General features: G+C 35.0%; 1 protein-coding gene across 1 annotated transcript; it reads left to right on the top strand.

The window, feature by feature from the left end:
• Positions 1-167: 167 nt before the first annotated feature.
• On the top strand, positions 168-27,907 carry mop (tyrosine-protein phosphatase non-receptor type protein myopic). The gene is made up of 20 exons (XM_085955712.1): positions 168-378; positions 466-668; positions 1,083-1,405; positions 4,054-4,514; positions 5,431-5,621; positions 5,735-5,879; positions 6,241-6,475; positions 7,127-7,326; positions 7,598-7,730; positions 7,821-7,997; positions 8,939-9,079; positions 10,432-10,518; positions 11,433-13,430; positions 13,563-14,005; positions 23,133-23,279; positions 23,759-23,887; positions 24,785-24,966; positions 25,158-25,345; positions 25,849-25,971; positions 26,228-27,907. The coding sequence occupies exons 1-20, from the start codon at positions 292-294 to the stop codon at positions 26,464-26,466; spliced, it is 5,832 nt and encodes a 1,943-aa protein (XP_085811838.1). The 5' UTR covers positions 168-291; the 3' UTR covers positions 26,467-27,907.
• Positions 27,908-27,970: the final 63 nt, after the last annotated feature.

A 27,970-nucleotide genomic window follows, 5' to 3' on the forward strand; every position in this document is an offset into this window, starting at 1 on the left:
CGCGACGAAATATTTTTCCTAAAAAAAACAAGCCGACCATGAAAAATTGGGAACCTGCGGCCCGCGGCGAAATTTTTTTCGTAAAACAGAAATCTACTGATATTTTGTCGAAACTACTGAATTTTTTTTACACATTCTACTGAAATTAAAAATTTTGACTTGGCAACACTGCTGAAATGTAGAACTAGAGTAAGACATTGTTTAGTTATCCTGTTTGTGATGGTGTCAACTAAATAATTCATTTAATTTTGATTTTAACTCATAATCGACGGTAAAACAAAGTCTACCAAAATGGAAGCGGTCCCTAGACTGCCCATGATAAGCTTTGATCTTAAAGTTAGCAGTGAGAATGCTTCATTTGGAACAAAATTGAAACAGGTATTTTGACATTTAATAAGAGATTAACTATTTTGTATAATTGGATGAATATTAAGCCTTTGTTACGATGTTCTGTATATATTGCAGTATATAGCTGAATTTTATCGTGAAGACCCTGAGTCATATAACAATGAGATTCATCAATTGGAGGGCCTCCGATCGGCCGCCGTAAGACCTGCAATCGATTTGACAGGATGTTCAGCTTTGAAACGATACTTTTGTCAGCTGAGATCTCTTCAAAGTCGCTTCCCAATGTCTAAAGGTCAACCTGCAGCCATACCATTCGCTTGGTATGTATAGTGTAAAGTAAACTGTAAATAATATATAAACATGAACATGATAACGGTCATATCAACCAAACAGAAGGGGAATGTTTCTTGCAATCATTAAATACTAATAGATATTAAAAATAATGATTATGAAATATCGAAGATACCAAATGTAGTACCTATATAGTAATATAGTAATAGTATATTGGACATACACTGTAAGTCTAAACACCATAGAGAAAGTATTTTGAAAAAAATCTGGTTCCGACATTACGTTATGTGAATTAAGTAGGTACCTATATTATTTTGTTTTATTTTAATGAATATGATGTTTTTCCTCCAAAGTATGACAGTTTTTAATGTTAGATTCATGTCACTTTCAACCATTTGTATTTTTAATTTCTTATAAAAACATAATGAGGGATCTAATTTTAGGCGAGATCTCTTTGCCAACATTGTGTGCACGCTGGCAGATGTCAGGTTCGAGATGGTATGCGTGCTGTACAACATCGGGGCACTGCACAGCAAATTGGGGGCGGCAGAGTCTCGCGCCACTCAGGAGAGCATGAAGGCTGCGTGCACCCACTTCCAGAACGCCGTGTGGGCCTTTCAGCATTTGAAAGAACACTATCCGCAGCCCACAGGCGTGGATCTCAGCCCTGAGATAATGAAACTCTTCCAAGACATCTGCCTTGCTCAGGCGCAGGAGTGCATTTTGGAGAAGAGCATGCAGGACAACAGAAAACCAGCCATCGTCGGTAAGACTCCTACTCCTTTTATATCAACCTCATTATTGGCCAATGGCAACTGAAATGATTGGAATAACAACCATAAAAATATAGTTAGAAAATCAAACTTTAAATACAATACCGGAATAGGTGCACCACATAAAATCTCAATATTAAAGTATATAGTAAGTAATATGGAATTCTACCAAGTAAATACTGACTTAATTAATCATTATAATGGAGTTCTACCACATAAACGCCAGTTCAATTAACACTTTACGGTCCGGTAACGCCACATTGGCGTCCTTTGCAAGCCGAACGTTACGATCCGGTGACGCCTACGTGGCGTCCTCACATAGGCATATCTTTACTGTGAAAAATAAATATGAAATTTAATATTTGGTTGCAAGATCTATCGACAGATGGTTGAATGACATGTGCAAGAAGTAAAAGCATGATGGAAAAAAAATATTTCGGGGTTTTTACAGAGATGGCGGACGTAATACCATTCAGTATTTTTTTGTACCTATACCATTTTTTTTATTAGTTACAAGCCCATTTCTAGACGGGGTGAATCACGAGACTTAAACAAAAAAGGTAATAAACACTCAATGTTATATTCCAGTGTCGTGACTTCAACTTCGAAATTTAATTGTCGACCCTTTTCAGTGGTAGTCTACCATTTATGAACCTGCATTCTTTTTTTTTAAATGAACGCGATTTTTAGCTATGAAATTGCATCATATTTGATAATTTGTCTTTAATGGTTTACTACCCATGAAACATCATCCATGATAGAAATCTTAACTTGAAAATGAGAACAGTTATAAATGTGAACTTGTATCGCGTTGTCATTTTCGTTCGCTTTTTTCGGGAGATTATTGCTTGTGTAACTGCATAAATAATAGCTATTATTATTTATATTGCACTAATTTCATTGAAAAAATAATTAATCTAAGTATATTTTAGCTAGGATATATATTTTTTATTAGTTTTATCTCCAAAAAAACTTTTTAAAATGGAGGACCATTCGTTTTTAAACAGAGGAAAACTATGCGGATTGTATGTCAGATATTCCCAGTGACTGAAGATATCGGAGATTTTAGTGTAATTTTCAATCACAATCAAATATTTCCGGGGATTTCCGCAACTAATAAACGTTTAAGAAGAAAGTGTAAAGTGTGTTCCTCACATAAACTTCGAAAAGAAACTATTTACATGTCCAAAGAGTGTAAAGTACCTCTACATCTACATATTGGTAATTGGTTTTCTTCGTATAATTTAAAAAAAAGTGTATTAGTTGTTAGTTTATTTTACATTCATAGTTTTATAAACTATTTCAAATAATTTCAGCTTTAGTGTGATAATAATTATTTCGTGCCAAGCCAGTTATCTAAAGGTATTATCCATAAGATTGAGTGTTGATTCAAATATTTTTGTGGAATGTAGATGTTTGTTTTACAATCCTATTGCTCATTGATTTTGTTATATGAATTTTTTACGCACGCCTCTGCACTGTTATTGGATTGTCTCGATTCCTACAATAATACCAAATTTTAATAAGCGGTGGGAATGTATATGCGTGCATTTTATTTATTTGAATTTACTCGAAAATATGCACGCCACTGCACTGCCTTTATCGGCTAGGCGATAAAACCAATAAATCACTAGTAAGTGTTAGTTCGGGAATGAATGTGCATTTATTTTTAAACACTTCAAAGTTTGTGTGAAGTCTTTGTTATTTTATTATATTTGATAATCAGAGATATGAGTAGCTAGCGCTAAAAATGAATTGATACGTATTCTATAGCGGTGTAAAACATTTTGTATTTGAATATTTTATTATATTTTTTAATTAAAAAATAATATATTGTGATGCTTCATATCAATAGGCTGTTTCCTTTACATTATATTTAACAAATTGAACTAATCTAATAACATATAATAAATAATATACGAAAATTTACAAATTATATACTTTACCTTTATGGAACGCGGGCCAGAGGTTGACAAGTGTTGAATAAATGACAGAATTTGATGCATTGATATATTTTAAGTATTTTCTGAAAATTTTATTGAAATATATTAATAGGTTCAAAAGTTATATCATTTTTAACTTCGCGATCGAAATTTGTTGATTTTCATTAAAAAATACCGGATATTGGCGTAGGTTCTTCGCGAAAATTCACGGACCGTATAGTGTTAATAGTATTTATTAACACCACCTCTGGTAACCATGGATTTATCATGAGCTCTCATTTGATGCAAAATATTGTCCACAGATTAGATTACCTAACAATTCAGATAATCATCATATGTGTGATGGAAATCTTTTTTCGGTGTGAGAAGATGACAATTTCCTAGTAGTAAAAACATGAAAGTTTTTTTTTAAATTAACCAAATGTGTTGGTTTTTAACTTACGATTTTCTTCATATTTTAACATTTCTCAAATAGTAAATTTACATTTTAATGTTTATTAAATAATATTGTTTTACCCCTGAGGGTTTTATTCTTGTCGGCTACACAAATTCTTTTTAAAATACAAAACATTCACTGATTTCTTGTTTGAAAAATCATTTGTCAGTGGGTTCATTAATTGCTTAGTAAAATTATTGTTGTTTCGAGGCCCTCTTCTTGCGTTGATCGGAGTTACATGGTATAATTTTTTTTGTTGCAGGTGCCATCGGTATGCAAGTTCTGCAGTATTACAAGAGTGCTCTGATAGCGATAGTAATGTCTCAGAGCTCGGAGAGCATTCATGAAACGGTCGGAGTGAAGATCTGCAATTCATGGACTAAGTCCATCTCGTTCAAGACCGCTTACATGGGGTGCATAGTGTACCTCTTCCAGGGCATGCAGTCAGAGGAGCAGCAGAGGATGGGGGAGCGGGTGGCCTTCTACCAGGCGGCTTGCGACAGACTGCAGGAGGCCAAGAAGCTCTCCAAAGGAATGGCTCAAATAGAGGCTATCAACGAGGCGCTCACTTTCACCAATGACGTTGTGGAAGGCAAACGGAAGGCTGCCAAGAATGAGAACGAGTTCATATACCACGAAGAAGTGCCCGGAAATGACCTATTGACCGAACCTAAGCCTGCATCCCTCGCTAAAGGAATTGCATTTAATGTCAACGACCCAGAGGTACGTGGATTTTACATATTGTAATTGTCACACTTGACTGATTTCGATCCGCTTTTGGAATTAAATACTTCAGTACCATCAAAATTTAATTTGATGCTTTCAATTAGATTCATACCGACCAAGACTGAGCATATGTAAAAACGCCGTGAGAAAAAATAAATTTGAAAATTAATTGATGTTGATGATAATTATTAATTAATCAATTATTATTAATTAATTATATTAAAAAAAAAAAAAAATTGTTCTGTCAATCAGTGCACATCAACCAATAATGTTAAATCAACCAGTGGAAGCTGGTGTTCAGTATTTTTAGGATTGGGATTGAACTGAAAAGCCTATCACATTTGAAGGAAAAATCTATTTTTGTGTTAATCTGCATTTGCCATAGTGCCTGAAGATGCCGAAAGGCAAAACTCGGGTTGCAAAAATGACCCAAATGTACAATACTTAAATCGATAGAATTTAAATTCCAATTCCAATATAGTTCACAATTTAATATGTTAAATAACAGAAATTGTCCTCTGAGATTTATTACCCCACAATTTTTAAAAACCAGTTTGCATTGGAGGTACCTACCTACACTGAAAGAATAAATATTTACTCATGATAAAGGTATTCCAAAAAAAAAATTTATTGGAAGTAGAATATGTTATTATAAAATTAGAAATATTCATTTTCAAATAAAAGAAAACAATGGGGGGATTTTATTTTACACCTCTACTCAAAATATTGGTTTCGTCACAACACTTTACCTACTTTTACCTCTGGGTAAGTCCAGATATAAATTCCACCACTGCGGCTACATTACAATATTCATTTAGATGTGTTAAAATATGTCAGTTGGATTCAAAAGCTCCCACCATTCTACCTATTGTTAAAAATAATGTTTTTTTTGTTATATAACTTTATTATGCAGGTTTCGGGTCCTGATATTTTTGGGCGTCTCGTTCCGATGGGTGCACACGAAGCATCGTCCATGTACTCGGAAGAGAAAGCCAAACTATTAAGGAAGGTGGGCAGCGCCGTAGAAATGAAAGACGCTCAGCTCGGCGACTTCATGTCCTCCTTGCAATTAGATCAACTCGATGCTCTAAATCAAGTGGAACGGTAATGCTTTTAAATCCTTTTCTTACACTTTTTTTTTTTGATTAATACATATTATATTGTTAAATATTTTTGAAGGAATGCGATAAGAGATTTACACGATTGTTGCTCTTTAGGTTGCCTCAGGATTTAGTGGATAGGTGCGCATCGTTGAGTGTCAAAACTGACGCTATTCAAAATCTAGTGGAAACCATGAACAGCTTGGCTGATATTCACACCAACGTGGAAACTATGCTCAATGACATCAGAGGTATTATCACGGTAATGCATAATAATTCTTTTATATTGCATGTCTTTAATCTTCATTGTTTATTCATTATTCATCATATAAACAAAGAAAATAAATATGAATCATATTATACCAAACTTATCAGGTCATTGCTAAATCTAACATGCATTGAAAAACAATGTAATTTTTGTCAAACGTGGTATTTGAACCGTCACCCGCAGCTTCAGAGTCTACCGACTATTCTACAGTGGGACATTCATGAGACAAACATCAGTGCGAAGATATGAGACTCGCTCATCTCAGCATTGCCGTAAAATCCATTTTTCCATTGTCAGTAACATCAAATTGCTGTGTAAAAAAAATATGGTGTACATGATTGATGCGTTATTTCAGGAAGAGGAATCAAGCGAGAAAGAGTTCCAGCAAGTGATGGGCGCTCGTCCGCCGTCCATTGTGAGTACGGAGCTATCGCGCGAGGCCAACAAATACCTCGAAGCTCATAACATAGCCAATGAGAGCAACCAAACTCTACACAAAGCCATGACTCTGCATCTAGCTAATCTCAGAGTCTTGGCCCTGCCATTGGATGAAATAGAGTCACATGTGCCGTCATTGGAGTCCATAAAAGGTAATGAGTAACTGTTTATTTTTACCACTGAACCTTTTTTGTCTCTTGTCATCCGTTATGGTTATTTTTTTGTCCCTCACTGTTGAGTATCTTGACTAAATAGCTGGAGGTATCGAGATGCCCATAGCGTCATTCACACATTCACCATTGAGTGGCTTACCTACCTCTTCTGCATCAAACTTCCATGATTCTTTTCATCATAAGCCTTTTCAAACTATTTTTTTCCCATCTAACTATGTGGCCAAACAACTGAAGTACTTTCTGAAGATATATTTTGGAGAGCCGATCTTTCACTTTTATATTTTCTGCCACAATGCAGATGTTCGTCCTCTTTGGTGTTCATAAAATCTTTTCCATCCACTTCCATCAACCGAGGAATCAATTTTATGTCTTTTTTCCCTTTTGGTCCAAATATCAACAATCAGTGATAGACCATCTTGACCAGGTGAACTTTGGTCACTACTTTTCCTTATTTTGTTCAAGTTTGTCTTTGCTCCCTTTCCAATGATTGTTCTGCTATATTTTTCGACACATCTGATGTTTCCAATGCAAGAGCCAAAATATACAAAATTATCTAAGGTACGGTTACGGTTATAATAAAGTAGTCTCCTCATGTTTGATTAGCTTAAATCAATTCCTTGATGTTATCAGGAACCGTGGACACGGCGTCAATGAATGAGATGCGGAGTCTGGTGGCGAAGGTGAACGAAATGCAGACTCAGAGGAACATGCTTCTCATGCAGCTTCGCGAGGCCGTCAATGCCGATGACATCACTTCCCAATTGCTCACCAAGACCAACGAGTCTTTGGATCAAATATTCAATCAGGAAATTGAGAAGCACAGCAAACATGTAAGCGCACATCTTTATCATCATATAGTTCAATTTGTTATATGTTATCAATTTAATTACTCTTGGGCGATGCAAATGTATGAATGTAAAAATGTCTGATATATATTTTCTTAAATTATGTTTTTTGTCTACTACAACCAATATAATCACAGTTACTTATCATTATTTTCATGCGATGACAGATGTTTATTGGAATCGATCAATTTTCGAGTGCACACATAACATGTCAAACAACTTATCTTTTATCATCGTGACTGCTTTTTCATTCCAGGTCAAACTGCTAGAACAAAATATGGTGGCTCAAGAAAACATTCTAAAAGCCGTTACAGACACTTACGCAAAGTACGCCACTGCCAGAAAGCTCATTTCAGACGTCTTGAGAAAACGACAAGTTTTCTTAACAGGTAAATATTTCATTCCACATCCAACACAGGAAAAACTGTAATTATCGAATATGTGACAGAACAATTCTCACACGTTTTGTTTGTTTTTAGCTTTGATCACATCGTATGATACATACGAAGATCTCTTGAACAAATCTCTGAAAGGGATTGAGTTCTATCGGAAGCTTTCGGGAAGCGTATCCAGGCTTCTGACCCGAGTGAAGAGCACCTGCAAGGTCCAGGAAGAGGAGAGAGCGCAGCATCTGGTCAAGACCACTGCACCCCGAGGTAATAAATTTGCACTTTACTATATGTTTAGTCCACCGGTCCCCTTGCATATAATCATCATAGGCATCATTGTATGGTACATTTTTTCTCTTTCATTAGCCTGTCAGTAAAGTGTGCTTCAAATCCCAGGGTAGTCGCAGACTTTTCGAAAATAATGATTTATCAGCTTGGTGGATTAGTCCCGTGTGAAGATGGACGTTGGCAAAACTGTTCTGTCGTGTGCGCAAATGTATTTTAACGAATTCGCTAATTTTCCAACCTTTATTCAAGAGTTTAAACGCAAAGTAGCTGTGTAGAAGATCTTAGTTGTTTTACTTTAAACCTCCAGGATACACCCAGAAAAAAATTGATATGTTTGTCGCCTCTAATCACATGCTATCCATCTCGATTGGCACGTCATTAGCGCAGTTTTAGTTCGCTCATCACTTGACTGTAAGTCACATACGTAGACCTGAGGAGTGATAAATGGACACCCTCGATTGTAGTGATGATTCCTATCAAAAGGGGGTTGTCTGACACGGACTGGAAGTGGATCTATTGATCTCTATTGCTTAATAGCCGACAGCAGATGGACAATTATTTTGATGGCTGTAAAATGTAGCAGTACACGTCACGAAACACAAAGTTATGGGAACATATTATGAGGATAGTTATGTATGTACATAAATATGACTATGAATAGTTGTGATGTAGGTGGTTACCTAAATTTAAGTTTTTAACCTAATTTAACATCTCTGCATCTGGCGCCTAGACTAAAGTTTCCCATCGCTGTCTGCCAGCCATGAGTGAACTTTTTTGGTAGTATTGCCTAGCCTTAAAGAGATAGCTTGTCGTCAAGAATTACACAAAATCATTTAGGAGAAAGTTCACCGTTACTGTTTATATACCTACATATTTATGACGTTAATAGAATATGTTTAAAGTGTAAGTGTTGGTTTCAGTGAATAGTCAATCAGCGGCTGACAGCCATCCTGACCCATTGTCTGCTCCAGCCTTGCCCCCAGCTTCAGTGTCCAGTGCTCCAAAGTTGAAAGACTTTTTGCCCTACATGAAGAATAGAACATCCGCCGGCACCGCCCCAGGTGTGATTTCAATCTTATCATACCCCATCTTATTTCAATTAAATATCCAAAATATAATGGCGAAGAATGACTGTTTGAGAGAGATAAGCATTGCATACAGGGCTTAGTTAAATTTAGATTTTTATCTTCAGCATTATATCATACTAATAAGTAACCACTCAAGTCCCGTTTACATGACTCACTTTTGACAATCATCGCGGAGGAATCATCCGGAGTGACCCGTGTAAACGTACATTCATCAACGAATCATCGAAAGTGATCATTCGGAATCAAAAGTGAAAGGAGTGCAACTTGTTCAACTTTTAGGTCATTTTTTGATCACTGCGGATGATTCTAAAAGTGCCGCGCATGCGCACTGCGCCCCTGAGTTTTGTCATCATATTTACATAGGTATGTAAACTGTCATTTTGAATAATTGAAAACAAACCGGTTAAATAGATGTTCCTGCAGTCCACATAATATTTGATTCTGACATTCTCAGATGATTTTTGTACATATCTTGACCTTCTGCAGCCCACTCAGTTAGCAGTCCTACTGATGCTCCCGTGGTATTACGTCGCATTACCCATGGTTTTATTCACCAACGCCTCTTTTTCCTATTCCTCTTTCTCTCAATGAAATTTCTGCATTCATATAACAAATAATCACAAATTGCTTGAATTCCAACCTGCACTGCTATTTCACTTGATGCCATTTTGGAAAGAATTGAGTACCTATTTAATGTTCAGTGACATGTGTAAACAAAAAGTGAATGGCTGAATGCGCCTTTAGGAACATGGATCTTTTTTCACATCTGTATATCTGCAATAAATTATGTACATAGTATATTTTAATAATGATTTTCATACTAATTCATCGTAATTACACCCGAGTTTCAAACTAAACATTCACGACAGAAGAATAAGACCATCCATACAAATCTCTTTTTGCAAACATACAGTCATGTTTTTATGGTTATGCAGTTAGCTGCATACTAAGCGCCTAGTTTTTTCCACATATCGAGCATAATTTGTTATGAATTCATCACTAGGCTTGTTGCATTATGAACACGTCGAGTAGGCTGGAATAATCTAGAGATTTTATTTAAATTAGATAGATGTCTCTGCCTAATTTTAATATGCATACAAACAAACATCGGTGTATAATATTTCTAGCACTAATAATTGGTGATTTATATATTCTTATTATTAAATGATTCCATTACAAGTCGAGGTAAATGTAAAATGTTTAATAATCATTTACCACTGGTTTTTTTAAGGTAAGCGTTAAATAATCACTTAGTAATGAGTCATTGTCGCAGCTAAAATATTGTACAACATGATGTGGTATTCAATTTATGTCTTTTTCTTTAGTTGCAGATCCTGGTAGTATGGATCCGTCTCCTTATAGTGGACGAATGTATCCCCCGTACATTCGGCCTGCCCCCGTCGGCTCAGAAGGTGATTACATACATCTTTCTTTAATCATGCATCTGTTTGGGCTATTGCGGGTGTGGTTTGAATTTAAAATGACTTTCTTTTTTTTCTTTGACCATGTCCGATCTAATAAGATCATATGGGCCTCCACAGAGTAGAGGTTTATATTAACAGATTTAGTTTTTACGAGAAATGGTTGTCAGCCACTTGCGCAACCTATTGTGTCCATTTTCTGACTCATTCACAAATTGAAAAACAATATGTGAACTTGCCAGACCCAGGATTCGAACCTAGGACCCACGACGCTGCAGACCTACGCGTAACCGCGCGGCCGTACTACAATAAGTAAACATTTTGGCCACTGCGACACGGAGATAACTCACTCTAGACAAGCATCTATAGCACGAATTGTGATGGTTTAGTGAGATATATGTATTTAAATGAATATTTTATTTTTTACATCAATGTCTGATCACCTGTGATGGATGAATGCCGGACTGTCCGATTCTGAAGTTTGTAAACCACAGGATCGAATCCCGCGTTTGGCTAATTCACTTCTTAATATTTTTTTATATTGTGTAATAAATAGTGAATTAGGAGTGGAAGTTATATTAATGGACTTATTTTTACGAGGAATTACTGGATCAAACATATTTTTTAAAAATGACATCGGCTTCAAAAATAGTTGCTCTACCAGCTAGGTCACCGTGGGTGCTTATGGTCCTAATAGGTTGAGCAAATGGCAGACAATCATTTACTATAATCTATAATAATTTAATAAAAAAATTGTTATAAAATATCCTCAAAGCGATCAAAATGTTGTATCATATTTAGAATATATCAGTAAAGAACTGATATAAAATCATACATACCCACCGGTAGCTTGACTTTTAATTTTTCTTTACGAATGCCACAGATAATATAATTTTTCATTTCAGGGAGCGATTCTCTTCCTCCGAAATATTCAGACGACCGGCAAGCTTACGGAGTAGTTCACGATGGATACAAATCGTATCAGTATGCGCAGCAGCCCACCGGACAATACAGTGCCCAACCGTACTCCGAACGTCCTCCGCCGTACTCCTATGCACCCTATGAGAATCCTAACCTCAAAAATGACTACCCCACTCCTCAGAATGTTTCGTATCAATATTATCAAACTTACGATGCTGCCTCGCCTATGGAGAGTGTCAATTCAGACGGGAAATATAAGATAAACCAATCAGATAATGGTGACATGAAGCCGAACACTTTCCAAGGTGTCGGTGCACCTTACCTTCAAGGACAAATGGTACCTCCACAGTACAATCAATCCGCTCCTCCCAGTTATTCGCCTGCTGTCAGCGGCGCATACCAGACTCCCCCTGTTTCATATGGTGCACCCGTCCAACCAGACCCGAACATCAGTTACGGCAATCCGACGACTCAATGTTATCCCGGATATGCTCCCCCTACGTATTCTCCAGCCCCAGTTGTCGAGAGCAAAGATGCTGCCACATATGGTAGCGACCTCCCGAATCAGATGCAAAACATGAACATCAATTATTCTACACCAAATCAGCCTAATATGTATGCTCCTGCTGTTTCGACTGTTCCACCCTCTTTCCAAGCCTCCGATGCGAGTTTGGGTTATGGCCCAAACAGTCAAACTTACCCTCAAAGTACTACAGAATTCTCTAGCTCAGGTCAGCAGGCTGACGGTTCTCATTTAGCATATGCCAATCAGAATTCATCTTCGCCAGTCCCTCTGAATGCACAGTACACTTATTCTGCTGGCAACATTCCTCAGGTAAATTTCTCCTCCGCTCCCGTCTATTCAAATTATTCAGAGCCCTATGGTTACCCAAATGCAGTTGTGCCAACTGTGTCTTCGGGTACTTCTGGCTACCCGAATGCAGTCGCGCCGACTGTGTCTTCTGGTAATCCTACTTTTACCCCGGAACAAAACTCTGGAATGCAAATTTACAACCCACCGTCTGTGAATAGTGACTCTCAATCGGTTTACAATCCGTATGCGAATCCTCAAAGTATCCCTGTGCAATCCCATATTGCAGCCCACACAGGGGGGCAGACACATTTTAATCCTGCAAATACTGAAAATGCCATATCTTCTCACGCCAATAGTTATGCCTACAGTAATACAACTGACGGAATGTATCCTTCAAATAATTTTGCAGCCATTCCGAACAATTCTAACAATTATCAGCCCACAGATACGGGGGCTGCGAATTATTCCTACAATTACAATGACGGTAATGCAAATGCGGACAGGCGACTGTCCGATGTCCAGCCGATCCAGTCACACGTGCAACGTCATTTCATCGAGTCGCATGCTGCAAACGATTCTACAGACTCTCGTTACTATAATCCTCAATATTCCGCCGACCCTGCATACAACACCGAAGTTCCGCAGTCTGTTTCGATGCCCTCCACCGAAGGAAATAATATGCCGCCGCAACAATATAACCCCGCCAATTATTCCTCTGCCGTTCCTACTCAACCTGCAGTGGACTCATCCCAAAATAATTCATACCCAAATCACCCTGGCTACAGTTTAAACAACAAAACGGGCACATATGATTATAACTACGGTTATCAGAATTGCAACAGTGGCGCAGCTCAGCCGGAGCAGTATGCGAGTTACAAAGCCGAGGACGGATCGCCCCAAACAAACCTGTACACGAGTGCGGGCTCGTATGGAACTGTTCAGACAAATTCTGGCACTGTCGGTGAAAATGACCAAGTTCCAAGTTCGGGAGCGACCGACACGGCGGCTTATTACTATCCCATGCCGCATTATGGTCAGCAGAATGAAGCCACTACTCCTGTCGACCAGCAAGTCGATCAGGCAACTTATCATGCAGCCAATAATCAATCTTCTCCAGTTTATATGACTTCCAATGACACCAAAACTGTTACCACTAGCTCAAGTAAAGGTATTGAAAATTTATATCATATGAAAATATACTATTCTTGAAATTCATGACACCGGTTGCCATAATATTTGATAAAATTATTAAGCACATATTTTTGACTATCTGGAAATATTAAGGATTATCTGTTTGCAGGCCAACCTGAGTTTAAATCTTCACCATCTGTTGACACTCCCAATGATCCTAAAGTGGATGATCCTAAAGATATCGTTGTCCAGCCCACAGAAGTATCTGCCATAGATTTACTATCCGGCTTAGATTTCTCTGTCGAACAAAAACCTCTGATGCCAGAAATTCGGGTCCCTCCCGTCTCCGAACTCGTTATTCGGAAAGTTCCTTCATTACCCGATGAAACCACAGTGGAGGATAGACCCCTCGGAGATGTTTGCTCAGCAGACACGGGCAGGGAAACCTACGAGAGACCGCCAAAAAGAGATTTGTTCGGTGATCCTGGTTTGCTCAATAATTTTACCCAAGAAGTGAAGAGTTTGCAGTTGTTTGTTGACGGTTTCACCAAAAAAACACATTCCGGAATCACCATGCTTGACTCCAAGTGGAAAAAGATACAAGATGCTCAGGTATTTAGTTGTAACCATTATTTTGCATTTTTGTTTTAAATAAAATAAAATTATCCCTACATATCGACTACCTCATGGAATAACACACTAACTCTAAATTATCAACTTTTCAGGAGAGCAAAAAAACCATTCAAAAAAATGTGTAGCAAAAGCCGTTTATTATGTGCAAATATTATTTAAATTATAATTTATATCTTTAAATAGAGTATCATTTAAGCATACAATCAACTTTTGCAAGACATAATTTTGGGAAATAATACCCTAAATGTGTTTTTCCACGTTAAGTTTGACAACTAAAATATTACATCTAGATTTGGTGTGATTTTTCCCGTTTATATATTTTTAGAGGGTGTATATATCTATACTTGATGTGTTTTTCCACGTAATTATTTTTTTTTTCATAAAAAAAGTACCACGTAACTTGAGATTGTGTTTTTTTCCATGCTAATTCTGAAAGATAATCTTAAATATCTCGACTTAGAGAGATTTTTGTTTTTAATTTTACGGGGAATGACATACTATGTGCACTTAGTGTTTTCTCTCTCGATGATATTTGATTAAACCAAAAATAGGTTTAGATATTCTGATGGAATATGAGGACATTTTTTAATTAAACAATATTTTATCGCAATAAACTGTATTTTAACCATTCAGTCAGTTTCAGGAAATTGTTTTACAGAACATAATATTATAGTAAAATAATTGCAAAAGTTACTTAAGGGGGGACATGCTCGTCGAAGGTCAAAATTGAGTTTTTATTGTATTTTCAAACCATGATCCTGGACACTCCTTAAACGTTGTAGATGATCTATTTATATAATTTTGAAGCCTTATTATCCTTTATAGTTATTTTAAACATTTGATGACTGCATGAAGTATTTTTGTTACATAAAATAGTATTCTTTTAAACCTCTCGCTCTAATGTTTTAGAATATAGTCATATTTCGGTACAGAACTGTGCAGTGGTGTTAAGATTTTTTACATTTATTAATTTTTAAACGCATTTATAAAACCATTAGTATAATTTATTACGAGATAATTTTTGTAAAATATTCACGATAAAAAATTATATTGATAATCTCTGTGATCCCAAATTTGACAAGAATTAGGCATTTTATTATTCAAAAAATCGGCAAGATTAACACATTTGAAGATGAATCTAAAGATATTTATTATAAGCTATGTCTTTGACCATTCAAGTGTGATAAAAATCTTATGAATAATGATTGCTTTATAATAATTATTGACCTAAGAATAAGGTAGTGTTTTTTTGAAATACGCCATTTCTTTTGTCATTCCCTAGTGGTTAAGCTACAACATACGGCCGTAGCCATAAAATGACAAACTATAATTAAAGTAGGGAGTAAAATTATGTTAACGCGCGTGTTTGAACATGTACTTAACCGATTTTTTTTTTATTTTTTTTTAAACGGTACATGTTCAAACACGCGCGTCAATATCATTTTACTTCCTACTTTAATTATAGTTTGTCAATTTATCGCTACGGCCGTATGTTGTAGCTTAACCACTGGGGAATGACAAAAGAAATGGCGTATTTCAAAAAAACACTACCTTATTCTTAGGTCAATAATTATTATAAAGCAATCATTATTCATAAGATGTTTATCACACTTGAATGGTCAAAGACATAGCTTATAATAAATATCTTTAGAATCATCTTGAAATGTGTTAATCTTGCCAATTTTTTGAATAATAAAATGCCTAATTCTTGTCAAATTTGGGATCACAGAGATTATCAATATAATTTTTTATCGTGAATATTTTACAAAAATTATCTCGTAATAAATTATGCTAATGGTTTTATAAATGCTTTTAAAAATTAATAAATGTAAAAAATCTTAACACCACTGCACAGTTATGTACCGAAATATGACTATATTCTAAAACATTAGAGCGAGAGGTTTAAAAGAATACTATTTTATGTAACAAAAATACTTCATGCAGTCATCAAATGTTTAAAATAACTATAAAAGATAATAAGGCTTCAAAATTATATAAATAGATCATCTACAACGTTTAAGGAGTGTCCAGGATCATGGTTTGAATATACAATAAAAACTCAATTTTGACCTTCGACGAGCATGTCCCCCCTTAATGAATATTCCACTCAACATAATAATGATTGATAGTATAAATTAAGAAATTACAGGATAGTTTGTTACCTATATATTTTACGTAAATTACGTTGCAACATTGTCAAGTAAATAGGTACCTACATGGATAATTATAAACGTTATGTAAATTAAACTTTTTTAAATTAAGTTTAGGAAAACTATCAACTAATATACAACTGTATTCTTAAAATTAGATTTAAAATATGTAAAAATAGTACTTATAAGACTTCTATACTTCTATGCAGCTACTTATTTCTATCGAACCTCACTTAGCTGTTTGTAGATGCCAAAGATAACAATTAATAGCCATCCTATCATGAACAGTGAGATTATAGATGGCATATTATTTTCCCTTATAATGAAAGACTCGTACTTCACTTTGTGACACAGTTAAAACTTTTGTAAATCAAAACATGCTGTAAAAGCTGTAATGTGATTTTCTTTTGCACGATTTATATCACCCTGATTCATTTCTCTCGAACGTTCTGTAAATAATAAATGTTGCTGATAATCACTTTATTTTTTATTAAATATTAATTTACTCAATTACTGTTTCCGTTCCTGTTCAGACGAAGAAATACGAGAAAAATATGCCTTTATATTGGCGTTCAGTAGCAATTGGAAATTGATATTATTTTGATCCAAACCATATGCTATATTGGGGAAACATTTTCACCATATTCAAATTCTCGTCTAAATATTCTTTTTGGCTATTTTTTCTAACATAGTGGGATTCTTTTCTTATAAAATATATTATTAACATGTTCAATTACACTATTTTTGCTTCATGAGCATGAGAACGGTTGTTGTGTCTGCCTTGACTATACAATAGCAATTCTGACTCTTCATTTTTTTTAAAAGCACTCACCACCCACATATTTGAAATTGAAAGTGTTTGTAAAAACATAGTTTTACATACTTTTATTATTTCGTTATTGCATGACAAACCATAAATAAGTGCTTTTAAACGTCTTAAAGAAGCTGGTAGTTTTTGGGTTTTCTTTTGCACTGACTTGTCATATCGTAAGATGTAATCCCATTGTTTCTCATGATTGCCAATAATACAAAATGAATCAAAACTAACTTGACGTTCGGATTCAATCATTTTTTGGGCACTTATTTGAATTGGCAAGAATTTTTACACAGTGCTTCCATGGTATTCAAATATTCTTATATTCATTCACATATTCTTCACCTGCATTGAATGCTTTTTTGGCTTTCTTCCTTTTACACAAGTCTTACATTACAGCTCTCTTCTTTTTCTCGATTCAGGTGTATCAATTTATAGTGGAAATAATTTGAACAGATGCACTAAGTAGGGACAACGTCATGTCTGATGACGTGATGTCTACAAGTGCATTTATGTTTAAAGGTGGCAAAGTACTGACAGAAGTATACTGTTATTTATTATGCTCTGAAATAGAGCGATATATTTCATTCTGTGTAAGATCTGCTGGAGATTTTGTAATTTCTTCGATCAAATCATCAATCATTCCCAAATCTCCTCCAAATTTTTGCGTCATATATGGCACACTGGAAGAACAACTAAAACCCGACAATCCAGGGTCACTAGGACTATTCGGAGTCTTCAGATGGGGATAAAATCAACCTGTTTATCATCGTGGACTATCCAATTTTCACCCAAACATGCAATTAACCTTTTAGACTTTTTTACTACCTAATTTATCATAAAAGTATAGTAAAAAGGTCAACACATATGCAAAAATAGGCAAGTATTACCTTATTTACTTATCACAAGTCGTCATGGAATCAATACAAGAAGAATAATTATTTTAGGTTGTAAATTGGAAACTAATGGTGCAAATATGCATTTATATGATGCTTACTAATGATAGGAAGAGAGAAGTTATAGTTTATATTACGAAATACAGAATATTATAAACATTGAAAATCCTGTAGGAGCCAATAGTAGGTACAGACAGAATATTTAAGGTTGAATCATTTATAATTATAACCTAAAAATGTGTTGTCTGAAGGAGGAGATTTATTTTTTTATTGTTTCCATCCTTTATTTTATTAGTCTCTTGAGCTTATTGTAATATTCGCCGAGATCTAGTTGGGGACATATTAATTAAATGGAATAGTTCATAACTTAAATCCATTAGAATTTAAATTCAAATTCCAATAGTACCCACCATAGGCCGATAGTATTAATTATAATATTAAAATTAGTCATTTGTCATAACAAAAATAATACATTTTTACTGTCACAAAAGCAATTTGTGATAATGAAAGTAGGTGCGATTCATTACAAAGGATAATGATTTTTCAATACAGTGTTGTTATATGTTGATAAAGGCGAGATTTGAAGGTGAAAGTTGAATTAGTGTCATATTCCACGGTGAAAACATAGTTAAATGATACACTAAAATGATTTGTGTAGGGAGCATGTATATTTTTTCCGAGTAATAACACACCAACTACAAGTGGATTATTATTCCATGTAATTTAAGATTTTACAAAAAATGTTATATAATCATAACTCTACTTACGAGTATTATTTTAAACAGTATTTTGGGTGTTTTTCGAGAAAAAAATCCAAAAAAAAATTGGCTGGTGTGGTATTTTTTTCTATGCAACAATAGCTCAAAAAACATAAAACACACTATTTCGAATTGGTGTGTTATTACATGAGGCAGTCGATATTATATAATATGAAAGCTAAAAAATAAGTTACTAATGCTAATGATTAAAATAGCCTTAAGTCATTATTATTCACAATTGTACCTTTAGATTTATTTGCCGAAGTTGCACTGAGAGATAGATAGCTTTGCATTAGTGTTACAAGCCTTCGATAAGATCTCTTTGTATTAAAACAAAACATCGACCACAGGCTGCCATTTTAATATAATTTTTTTATAAATGCTATCTTTTTTCATTATACATCCAGATCCATTCTGTATTGCACCTTCAAAGTATTATTTAACCCGGCGCCCGCTTCTGTCACGAAAGTAGTACGCGAAATTGCGCAAAACTACGGGGCTACAGCGCTTCTGTCGCCAATGTTGTACGCAAAAATGCGCCGGTCGATTATGTAGAATATACATGACGCATGATTTTGAAATCTCTACCATAATTTGCCTTATTTCATTACCAACGGTGACATATATATAATATTGTCAAATAAATTATGTTACAATACTAAAACTTCGATGTTTGACATGCCTTCGACAGGCCGTCAATCTACGCTCATTTAATTTTGGCTTGAAACATCGCGCCACTTTACTGCGTTTGCGCAGTATGCGTAATATCACTGTTGTGAGAGGACTGTGCAAGGAATCGCTCTTGTCGTTTTTCCGTACAAAATATTACGTATTTTACGCGATCTATTGTATTGTGTGAATACTATTATAATATTTATAAATATTTTGTCTGTGTTATTGTTTATGTGTTTTTAACTATTCCATTCATGTGTATTAAACTGTTATAAGGTGTTTTGACTATATTTTTTTGGACTATTTTACCTTTGTTATCGTGTGAGTGTTTGGTTGAAAACTTTTTTCAAACTTCAATATGGCTGGTTTAAGTGAGGAATTGGACTCCGATTACGAAATGTCTGAAGAAGAATTGGAACCATCTGACCTCAGTGATGTAGATATATCAGAAGAGCCAATTGAACACTTGAGAACATGGACATCCGGACCCCATGTCCCGATCGTGTATGAGTTTGATGATTTTCAATCCGGCATAGCAAACAGCGATTTGACTGAGACTTCGCCTGAGTGTCTTTTTTTTGAACATTTTTTAAACCGTGATATAATGTTGAAGGTAGTCCAACAAACAAACATTTTTTTTCACTATCAATATAATACTCAAGAACTTGGACCAAAATCACGTTCTCATAATTGGATCGATACAACTGTATCAGAATTATATGCATTTTTTGCGGTGTCAATGCTCATGACACGAAACAAACATTTGTCACTAGAAGAACACTGGAGTACGGATTGTTTTTTAAGTGCACCCATTTTCGGTCAGACAATGCCTAGAGACCGATATGAGTTATTGCTCCAAATGCTCCATTTTTCCGATCCAACAAGTGTTACCTCAGATAGACTAAATAAAATTAGGTTACTTTTAGAGCATACACGCAAAATTTTCAAAGACACGATGATTCCGCATCAAAATCTCTGTATCGATGAGAGCATTATTGTTTTTAAAGGGAGACTTATTTTTAAACAATTTATTCCATCGAAGCGTCATCGTTTCGGTATCAAAATGTTCGTGCTGTGTGACGTTATGACGGGTTATATTTTAGATTTTATTATTTATTGTGGTGACGGGACAGACATAGTGGATAGCCAAAACTTTGGAATTTCCGGAGCTGTTGTGACAACGCTGCTGACCGAGTATCTGGGCAAAGGGCATTCGTTGTGGTGCGATAACTGGTACACCGGTCCACAGTTATTCAAACACCTCCATGAAAATAAAACCAATGCTTGTGGGACTGTACGTAAGAATCGCAAAGAAATGCCATGCTTCAAAAAGCTGAAAAAGGGGGAGACAGAGGCAAAGTCAAAAAGCCCACTGTTGGCTCTCAAATGGTGTGACAGAAGAGATGTCCACATGCTTACAACCATGCACGATGACTCCTTCGGTCCAACCGGTAAAACTAATTTTAGAACCGGAGAACCCATTATGAAGCCAAAGTGCATCTTAGAGTATAATAAAAATATGGGGACTGTCGAAAAGGCCGACATGATGCTCAGCAGCTTGTCGTGCATGAGGAAATCTGTGAAATGGTACAAAAAAGTAGCATTTCACATGATTGACCTCTATTTATTAAATTCATTCTATATGTATAAATCTGTTACTGGTAGTAAAAAAACTTTAGGAGAATTTCAGTTAGTCGTGATAAAACAATTAGTTGCTAAGTACGCTGTGAAAATCACGAAAACTCCACAACCCAGACCATCGACTAGTGAAAATCCATTGAGGTTGTTACCTAGAACTTTAACAGATCATTTGCCGGAACACATTCCGCCCACGGCAAATAATAAAAAGCCCAGAAGACGCTGTCATGTGTGCGGAAATTCAAAAATTAATAAAAAAAAAACATCTCTATCTAGATATATGTGTTGTATTTGCAATGTGGCTTTATGTCTCAGTCCGTGTTATAAAATCTACCACTCTTCAAAACAATTTTAAATGTGAAAAGTAAAAATAAATATGTAACTCAGTAATAATATTTAATAGCTGTTTAAGTGTCTGCCTAAAAGTTTGTTTAGTCTAAAATTATTGTGCTATATTTACGACCCTACTCAGGGAAAAAACATTATGTGTGATTTTATTACCATTTGTGAAGTGTTTCTATACTCGCGTCAAGCACGAGCGTGACGAATAACAAAATACAAGCCTTGCAGTGCTCCATATACATAAAACAAAATGGCGGAAATCTTCTAAATGGTGAGTCTTTGTATAGAATTAATTTCTTCGGATATTTTTGACATTATGACTGATTTATTACGGTTTTTTAATGTTGTAAAATAATCTGAACATGTCTAGGCGCCTAAAGAGCCATAAAACTCATTTTTTATTACCATTTTTATTATGAAACACAGAAGTTAAATTAAACAAAAACCATCACCGCGGAGAGTGAATTCGTCATACTACGAGGGTGGGTCAATAAGTCCTTAGAAAAGCCGACAAGTGGCGCGACTAGTACTGTAAGCGGTTTGTTTTCATGCAGCGGCACTACCGATTCAGTATGCTGCGAAGTTTCAATCAGATTGGTCGGGTTGTTGTGTGTTTTTCGTACATTTAAAAAAAAAATTTGCTTGTGGAAAATAGAAAAATGGAAAATGGAGAAAATTTAGTTTAGAGCTGTTATTAAACATTTTAATATAAAAGGGTTAACAGCAAAGGAAATAAAAAATGAGTTGGATTTAGTTCACGGCATATCTGCTCCTTCACTTGCAACTATTTATAACTGGTTGAATGAATTTAAACGTGGTCGTACATCAACAAAGGATAAATCACGCTCAGGACGTCCTGTAGAGGTGACTACACCAGAAATGATCAATAAAATCCACGATATGGTATTAAGTGACCGAAGATTAAAGTTGAGTGAAATAATTGAGGTTACAGGGATCTCAAAAGGTAGCGTCATTTCTATTTTACATGACAAATTGGGCATGAAAAATATTTCTGCAAGATGGGTGCCGCGTTTGCTCACAGTCGACAATAAACGCAATAGGGTGGTGGCCTCTAAAGCCCTGTTGTCGCTCATGCAACGCAATCCGGATGAATTTTTTCGTCGCATTGTGACTGTAGATGAAACATGGATACACCACTATACTCCCGAGACGAAAGAACAGTCAAAGCAGTGGATTGCGAAGACAAACCATGTCCAAAGAAGGCGAAAACCGTAAAATCAGCTGGTAAGGTTATGGCTACTGTATTTTGGGATGCACGTGAAATTATTTTCGTTGACTATTTGGAAAAAGGAAAAACAATAACAGGGGATTATTATGCATCTTTATTGGACCAGCTAAAAAACGAAATTGAAGAAAAATGGCCTCATTTAAACTGGAAAAAAATCCTCTTTCATCAGGACAATACCCGTGTTCACACATGTTTACGATCAATGGCTAAAATTGAAGAATTGAAGTTCGAATTGGTCGACCACCCACCGTATTCGCCAGATTTAGCCCTCAGTGACGTTTTCCTTTTCCCAAACTTAAAAAAATGGCTAAGTGGACAACGTTTTTTTTCAAATGAAGAAGTCATCGATCGGACAAATGCTTATTTTGAGGACCTTCCGAAAACTTATTTTTCTGACGGTTTAAAAAAAATTGAGAAACGTCTAACCAAGTGTATTGAGCTCCAAAGAGATTATGTTGAGAAATAAAAAAAAAATACAAAAATAAAAACTGTTTTAATGCTTTTTTCTAAGGAATTATTGACCCACCCTCGTACAATAGCCCGCGAGTGCCAGGTTAAAAAATGTTTTATTATCATCTCTATTTTAGGCGAAAGACAATCTGTGTAAGACGAGTGTTGAAGCGAAGAATAATGCTGCCAAAAATGCTTCACCTGATGTGATTCCTTACGATGATTCCAGAGTCATACTCAAAACGGACTCTCATGAAGGATACGTGAATGCTTCTCATGTCAAGGTATTTTTATAAATTCAACCATCAGTCATTAAATTGAGAATAATTGTTAGTTTTATACTGGATTCACAAGTGGGGATTTTTGTCGTTCAACTGTCTATTGAATGTTGAACAAGAAATCGAAAAGCATGTTCATACGTAAGTTGAACCGATAGTTGTAATCAAGATGGTGTCAAGTGAAATCAACAAGTTTGACGTGCTGATCCAAGTTCTTATCGGTTAGGTTACTCCAGGCTAGACTCAAATGATGATTCACTGTTGAATCCATAAAGGTAGAAAAGACATCAACCTTCAATTCCACTTACAAGTTGATCAACTTTGTTAAAATATGGTTCTTATCAACTGTCTGAATGACAGTGATATACAGTTGAACCATAAAAATCACCATGTAACAATACAGTATTATTCTACCAACGAAACATAATTTTATTCATGTATATAGTGTATTATTTTATTCAGTGCTGCCCTAATTAATTTTGCAGCAAATATCATCATGGTGTGTCCCGATGATAGTGTCTGATCTGCCATCAGAAGACAACTACAGTGACTTCTGGCATATGATTCTTTATCAAAAAGTAGCAGTAATCGTGTGTTTGCTTACAGAAATTGAGGTATGTACATATGTATTGGCCTGAATATAACGTAACTTATATATTGTGGACGAGGATTGAAAAGAAAATTTAAATAAAATAAATATTTGTTTAAAAAAAATTGTAAAGAAAATATTTCATTCGGACATGCTTGAATCATGATCGTTTGACAATGACATTATGATTTTTGTTCTGGTATAAACATATTCGGTCAGACGTTTATATACTGTCGAACTTGGTTATTACGAGAAAGATGGGACCGACTGAATTTGCTCGTTATAAGCATTACTCGTTATATAACATTTTTCGTGCCACGTTCTATTTAAGCAACAAGCATGGCATTCATAAACTACAAAAGAAGTTGTTTATTGTAATGAAGTGCTGAGCCGCCAGCGCTGGGAGGTACCTACTGACTTCAGCTTTGATTTTTTACATGCAATTTCAACCATATGCGAGGATACTTTTTCAATGTTGTCGGTAAAAACACCAATTAGGTACTTAGACACTTAGTTAGTGTCATAAACGTAATCCGATCCCGGCGACATCGATCTACGGTCGGATTTTATTGCTAAGGGTCGAATATGTTTTTAAACAATCGACACATTAACAGTTTCAAGAAAATTTTTGACGATATTTTTGCTCGGTATATCCGATAAGTAGCTCGTTATAAAAGTGAATAAGTATATGGAGAAAATCATAAACTAAAATGTCAACGAATATTTCCTCATTACATCCGAGATCTTGCTATGTCCGTGATCGTAATAACCGAGTTCAACTGTATTGCATTGTATTTGAGATAATATTATGAAATATGAAAAAATATATTGTGTAAAAAGTAGAAAAGATATGTCGATAATATATTATAATTTTATGTATACTATTTGACTATAGTGATTGATAAAGATCAATCTCTTTCAGTTGCAAGGCAAATTTTACGGGCCCACTGCGAAAAATCAGAAGCAAGAAATTTCTTCAGACCTCAGCATCACCCTGGACGAAATCAACTGCAACGTAAACTGGACGGAGCGCCAGATGACCATCCAATGCAAAAATCTCTTTCATAAAATAACACATTATCAAATAAATGTTTTCCCTGCCAGGTGAGTGATGCAATTTCAGTCACATATTTCATAATAAACATACTCCCTTTTTAAGTAAGGCAATATTTATTCTCACTTGTTGCCGTTGTCAACATAAGCGTTGGCAGCCAGTATGTGTGTACCCTTACAGAGATGTCATTAATTTTATCCCAAGATGTTAATTTAATTTTTTTGATTATGTATATTTCTAGAGTTGTCAGCGCACCTCTCGTATTGTTGGTTGACAAAGTACTAACTACGAAAGATGAAAATATAAATCAGGATGAGGTATTGCCTAAAACTGTGGTGCACTGCGGAACAGGAGCCGGGCGCAGTGCGCTTATCGTCATCCTTACCATGGTCATGTGCCAAGTCAGAGCAGGTTTCACCGATTTGCGAGGTAAGCATATTGATATTTATTTACATTAAATTTAATGATGTGGTTGTGTAGTTAGTTACTTTTGTGTAATTGTATCTTGTTTTTGGGCTCTCACTGTCTATCTATATTTCCTTTCTCTTCATTTCATGATCGTTGCCGAGTCCATTCTCAAGATTTAATGTGGTAAATATCTTGAGAATTGTCTCTATAATGAGCCCGAAATGTCAATGAAAAAATTTACAGATGTAACAAATAACTCTCGAGCAATTTGCGCGCCAATAATAAGCGTAAATTTACTTGTGATATAAAAAATGTAAATTATCATATTTGCTCCTAAGCAGAGCATATGGGTCCCCACAGAGAGAAGACTATATTTAACTGATGTTTGTGTTAGTTTTGTTAGCCATTTTCTGGGTCATCTGTACTGGATCAAACACACCTTGAAAAAAAACACATTTTCGCCACAACTTCAGAAACAGACATTTTAGGAATAAGGTGGAATAATATGGAATGTTATATTTCAGATATGATTGATTCCGGTTTCCTCTATCTTTGCGGAACTCGTACGAACGTCCTCGAAGACACAAAGTATCTCGTGGATATTTATAGAACAGTATTGTTCTTTGTACAAGGAGTTCTATGTTCCGGTAAGCTAAAACTTGATTAGTAAACTCGATTACACTTGAACCAAATAACCACATATGAATATAACATAACTGAAGCCATATCCAGCAAATACAATAACTTAATGGGAGATGTTGTCAATATTGCCCACATATCGACTACTGAATTAAAAAAAAATATTGATTGACAGGCAAATATGGAAACTTATTCAATTGAAATTGTTTTTATGACACATTGATTTAATAATATGTATGGGTCTAATTTTATGAATGGTAATAGGTACTGTGATGTTTAATGGCGAGGCGGTATCTATGCCCAGCGGGGCGAGTGTGGCGCCCTCTCACATCCCGCAGAATCCTAACATCAACTTTGGTAAGCAGTCCGTCGACGGGTTGGCTAAATTCAGCAAGGAGAGCTTTGAAGAGATGAAGCAGGCAGCCGGACTCAAGAGCGGCGATATGAAAGATCCCCTCAGCTATTTGGATCCTCTCTGGAGTCTAAAGAAGCGTAAAGAATAACGTTGAAAACTTTATACTTTTATAATCTTTTTGCAACGAAAATACAAATTATCCAAATGTTTTGCCTTAAATTAAAATGCAATATTATAATATCTACACTCAGTTTAGTTTATCATACATACTATATTAAATGTTTGAAAATTAGTTATCGTAATAATATAATCCATATCTTATTATTTAATCATTTGTATGGTATTTTAATTTCAATACTTCAAAATTATATTAAGGTCAGAAGCTTCTCCTATTTGTATACTGTTACATAATATGAAAAAGAGTACCCAACTTTGTCACATTGGTACTAGTGCTACAACTATAGTACAAAATAATTGTATTGGTTAGCATTTTATAATTATAAAAAGTTGATTTGATTAGGAAATCGAGAGGTTTTAGATAATTGATAGATTGTAAAGGTATATTTAAACCAAATTGAATTTTTTCCTTAAAAACAAAAAAAAACTTATCTACCTACTTTGAATACAGGTTAACTGTGTTTATTATGTAGGTACTGATTTCATTTTAATATTTGGATTTCACGTAGGGTCAGTGTTCTCAAGCTGTCTTTAATACGTAACCACCATGATAGATTTTTACTTTGGTGGTTATTTTCATCAAGTAATAAAATATAAACTGCAGTGACCATTCTTCGTTTATGTTAGTGCTATGTACTTTAGTTTTTTTTTTTTTTTAAAACCCTCCTTGTGTCCTTTATTCTGAAATTCGTACATTATTTTTGTTGAAATTTTGAAAAACAAAAATGTACTGTGTATGGATTAACATGGAGAAAAAACCTGAAATGTCTGATTTTGACAGGGACACTTTCGATTCACAACTAAGCTAAAAAAAAGGTTTTGAATCTGAAGAAAACATCTATTTGCAGCTCACAACATATTTTTTTAGGGTGCAGTGAAAGCGTCTTTATACAATAAAGGCACCGTGAAATGAAGAAGTTTGAAAACCACTGCTATGTGTATTTTATCAAATGCATGCAATTTTATTTATTTGAACTCATATTTTGCTGTTTCTGTTTATAAAAAAAATAATATTTCTTCTGTGTGATATTATTGTTTCCTAATTCTTGCTTGAAAAGGGAAATATGTATTAAGCATTTTGGTTTTTGTTTGGGTTTGGGAGAGAAAGCAAGATATAAAGACTGGCGGGGAATAATTGAGATGGTGATATTTTGAAGTATAAACATATTTTAGGTTAGGACTCTAAATGTCAAACATTAATTAAGAAATTACATAAAATGGTTATTAGAATACGTAAAATAACATCATACGATTGATTCCATATACATACAGGTATTTCCTGACTGAATTATTATTCTTACACTTTGGTTGCAAGTCGAGTTTCATACAAAATATTATCCCATAAGAGTCAATAATTCCTTCACTTGTGGACCATTTTTAACTAAAATCAAGCAATAATAATCTTGTTTAGTAAAAAAAAAAAAACTGATCGCAATTGTAAAATGTTGTTAATTTACGAGGAATACCTGTACTTA

This window comes from Rhyacophila brunnea, unplaced genomic scaffold (genome assembly GCF_057557595.1).
Source record: "Rhyacophila brunnea isolate RB1 unplaced genomic scaffold, BYU_Rbru_1.0 scaffold_5, whole genome shotgun sequence".
Taxonomy (NCBI): domain Eukaryota; kingdom Metazoa; phylum Arthropoda; class Insecta; order Trichoptera; family Rhyacophilidae; genus Rhyacophila; species Rhyacophila brunnea.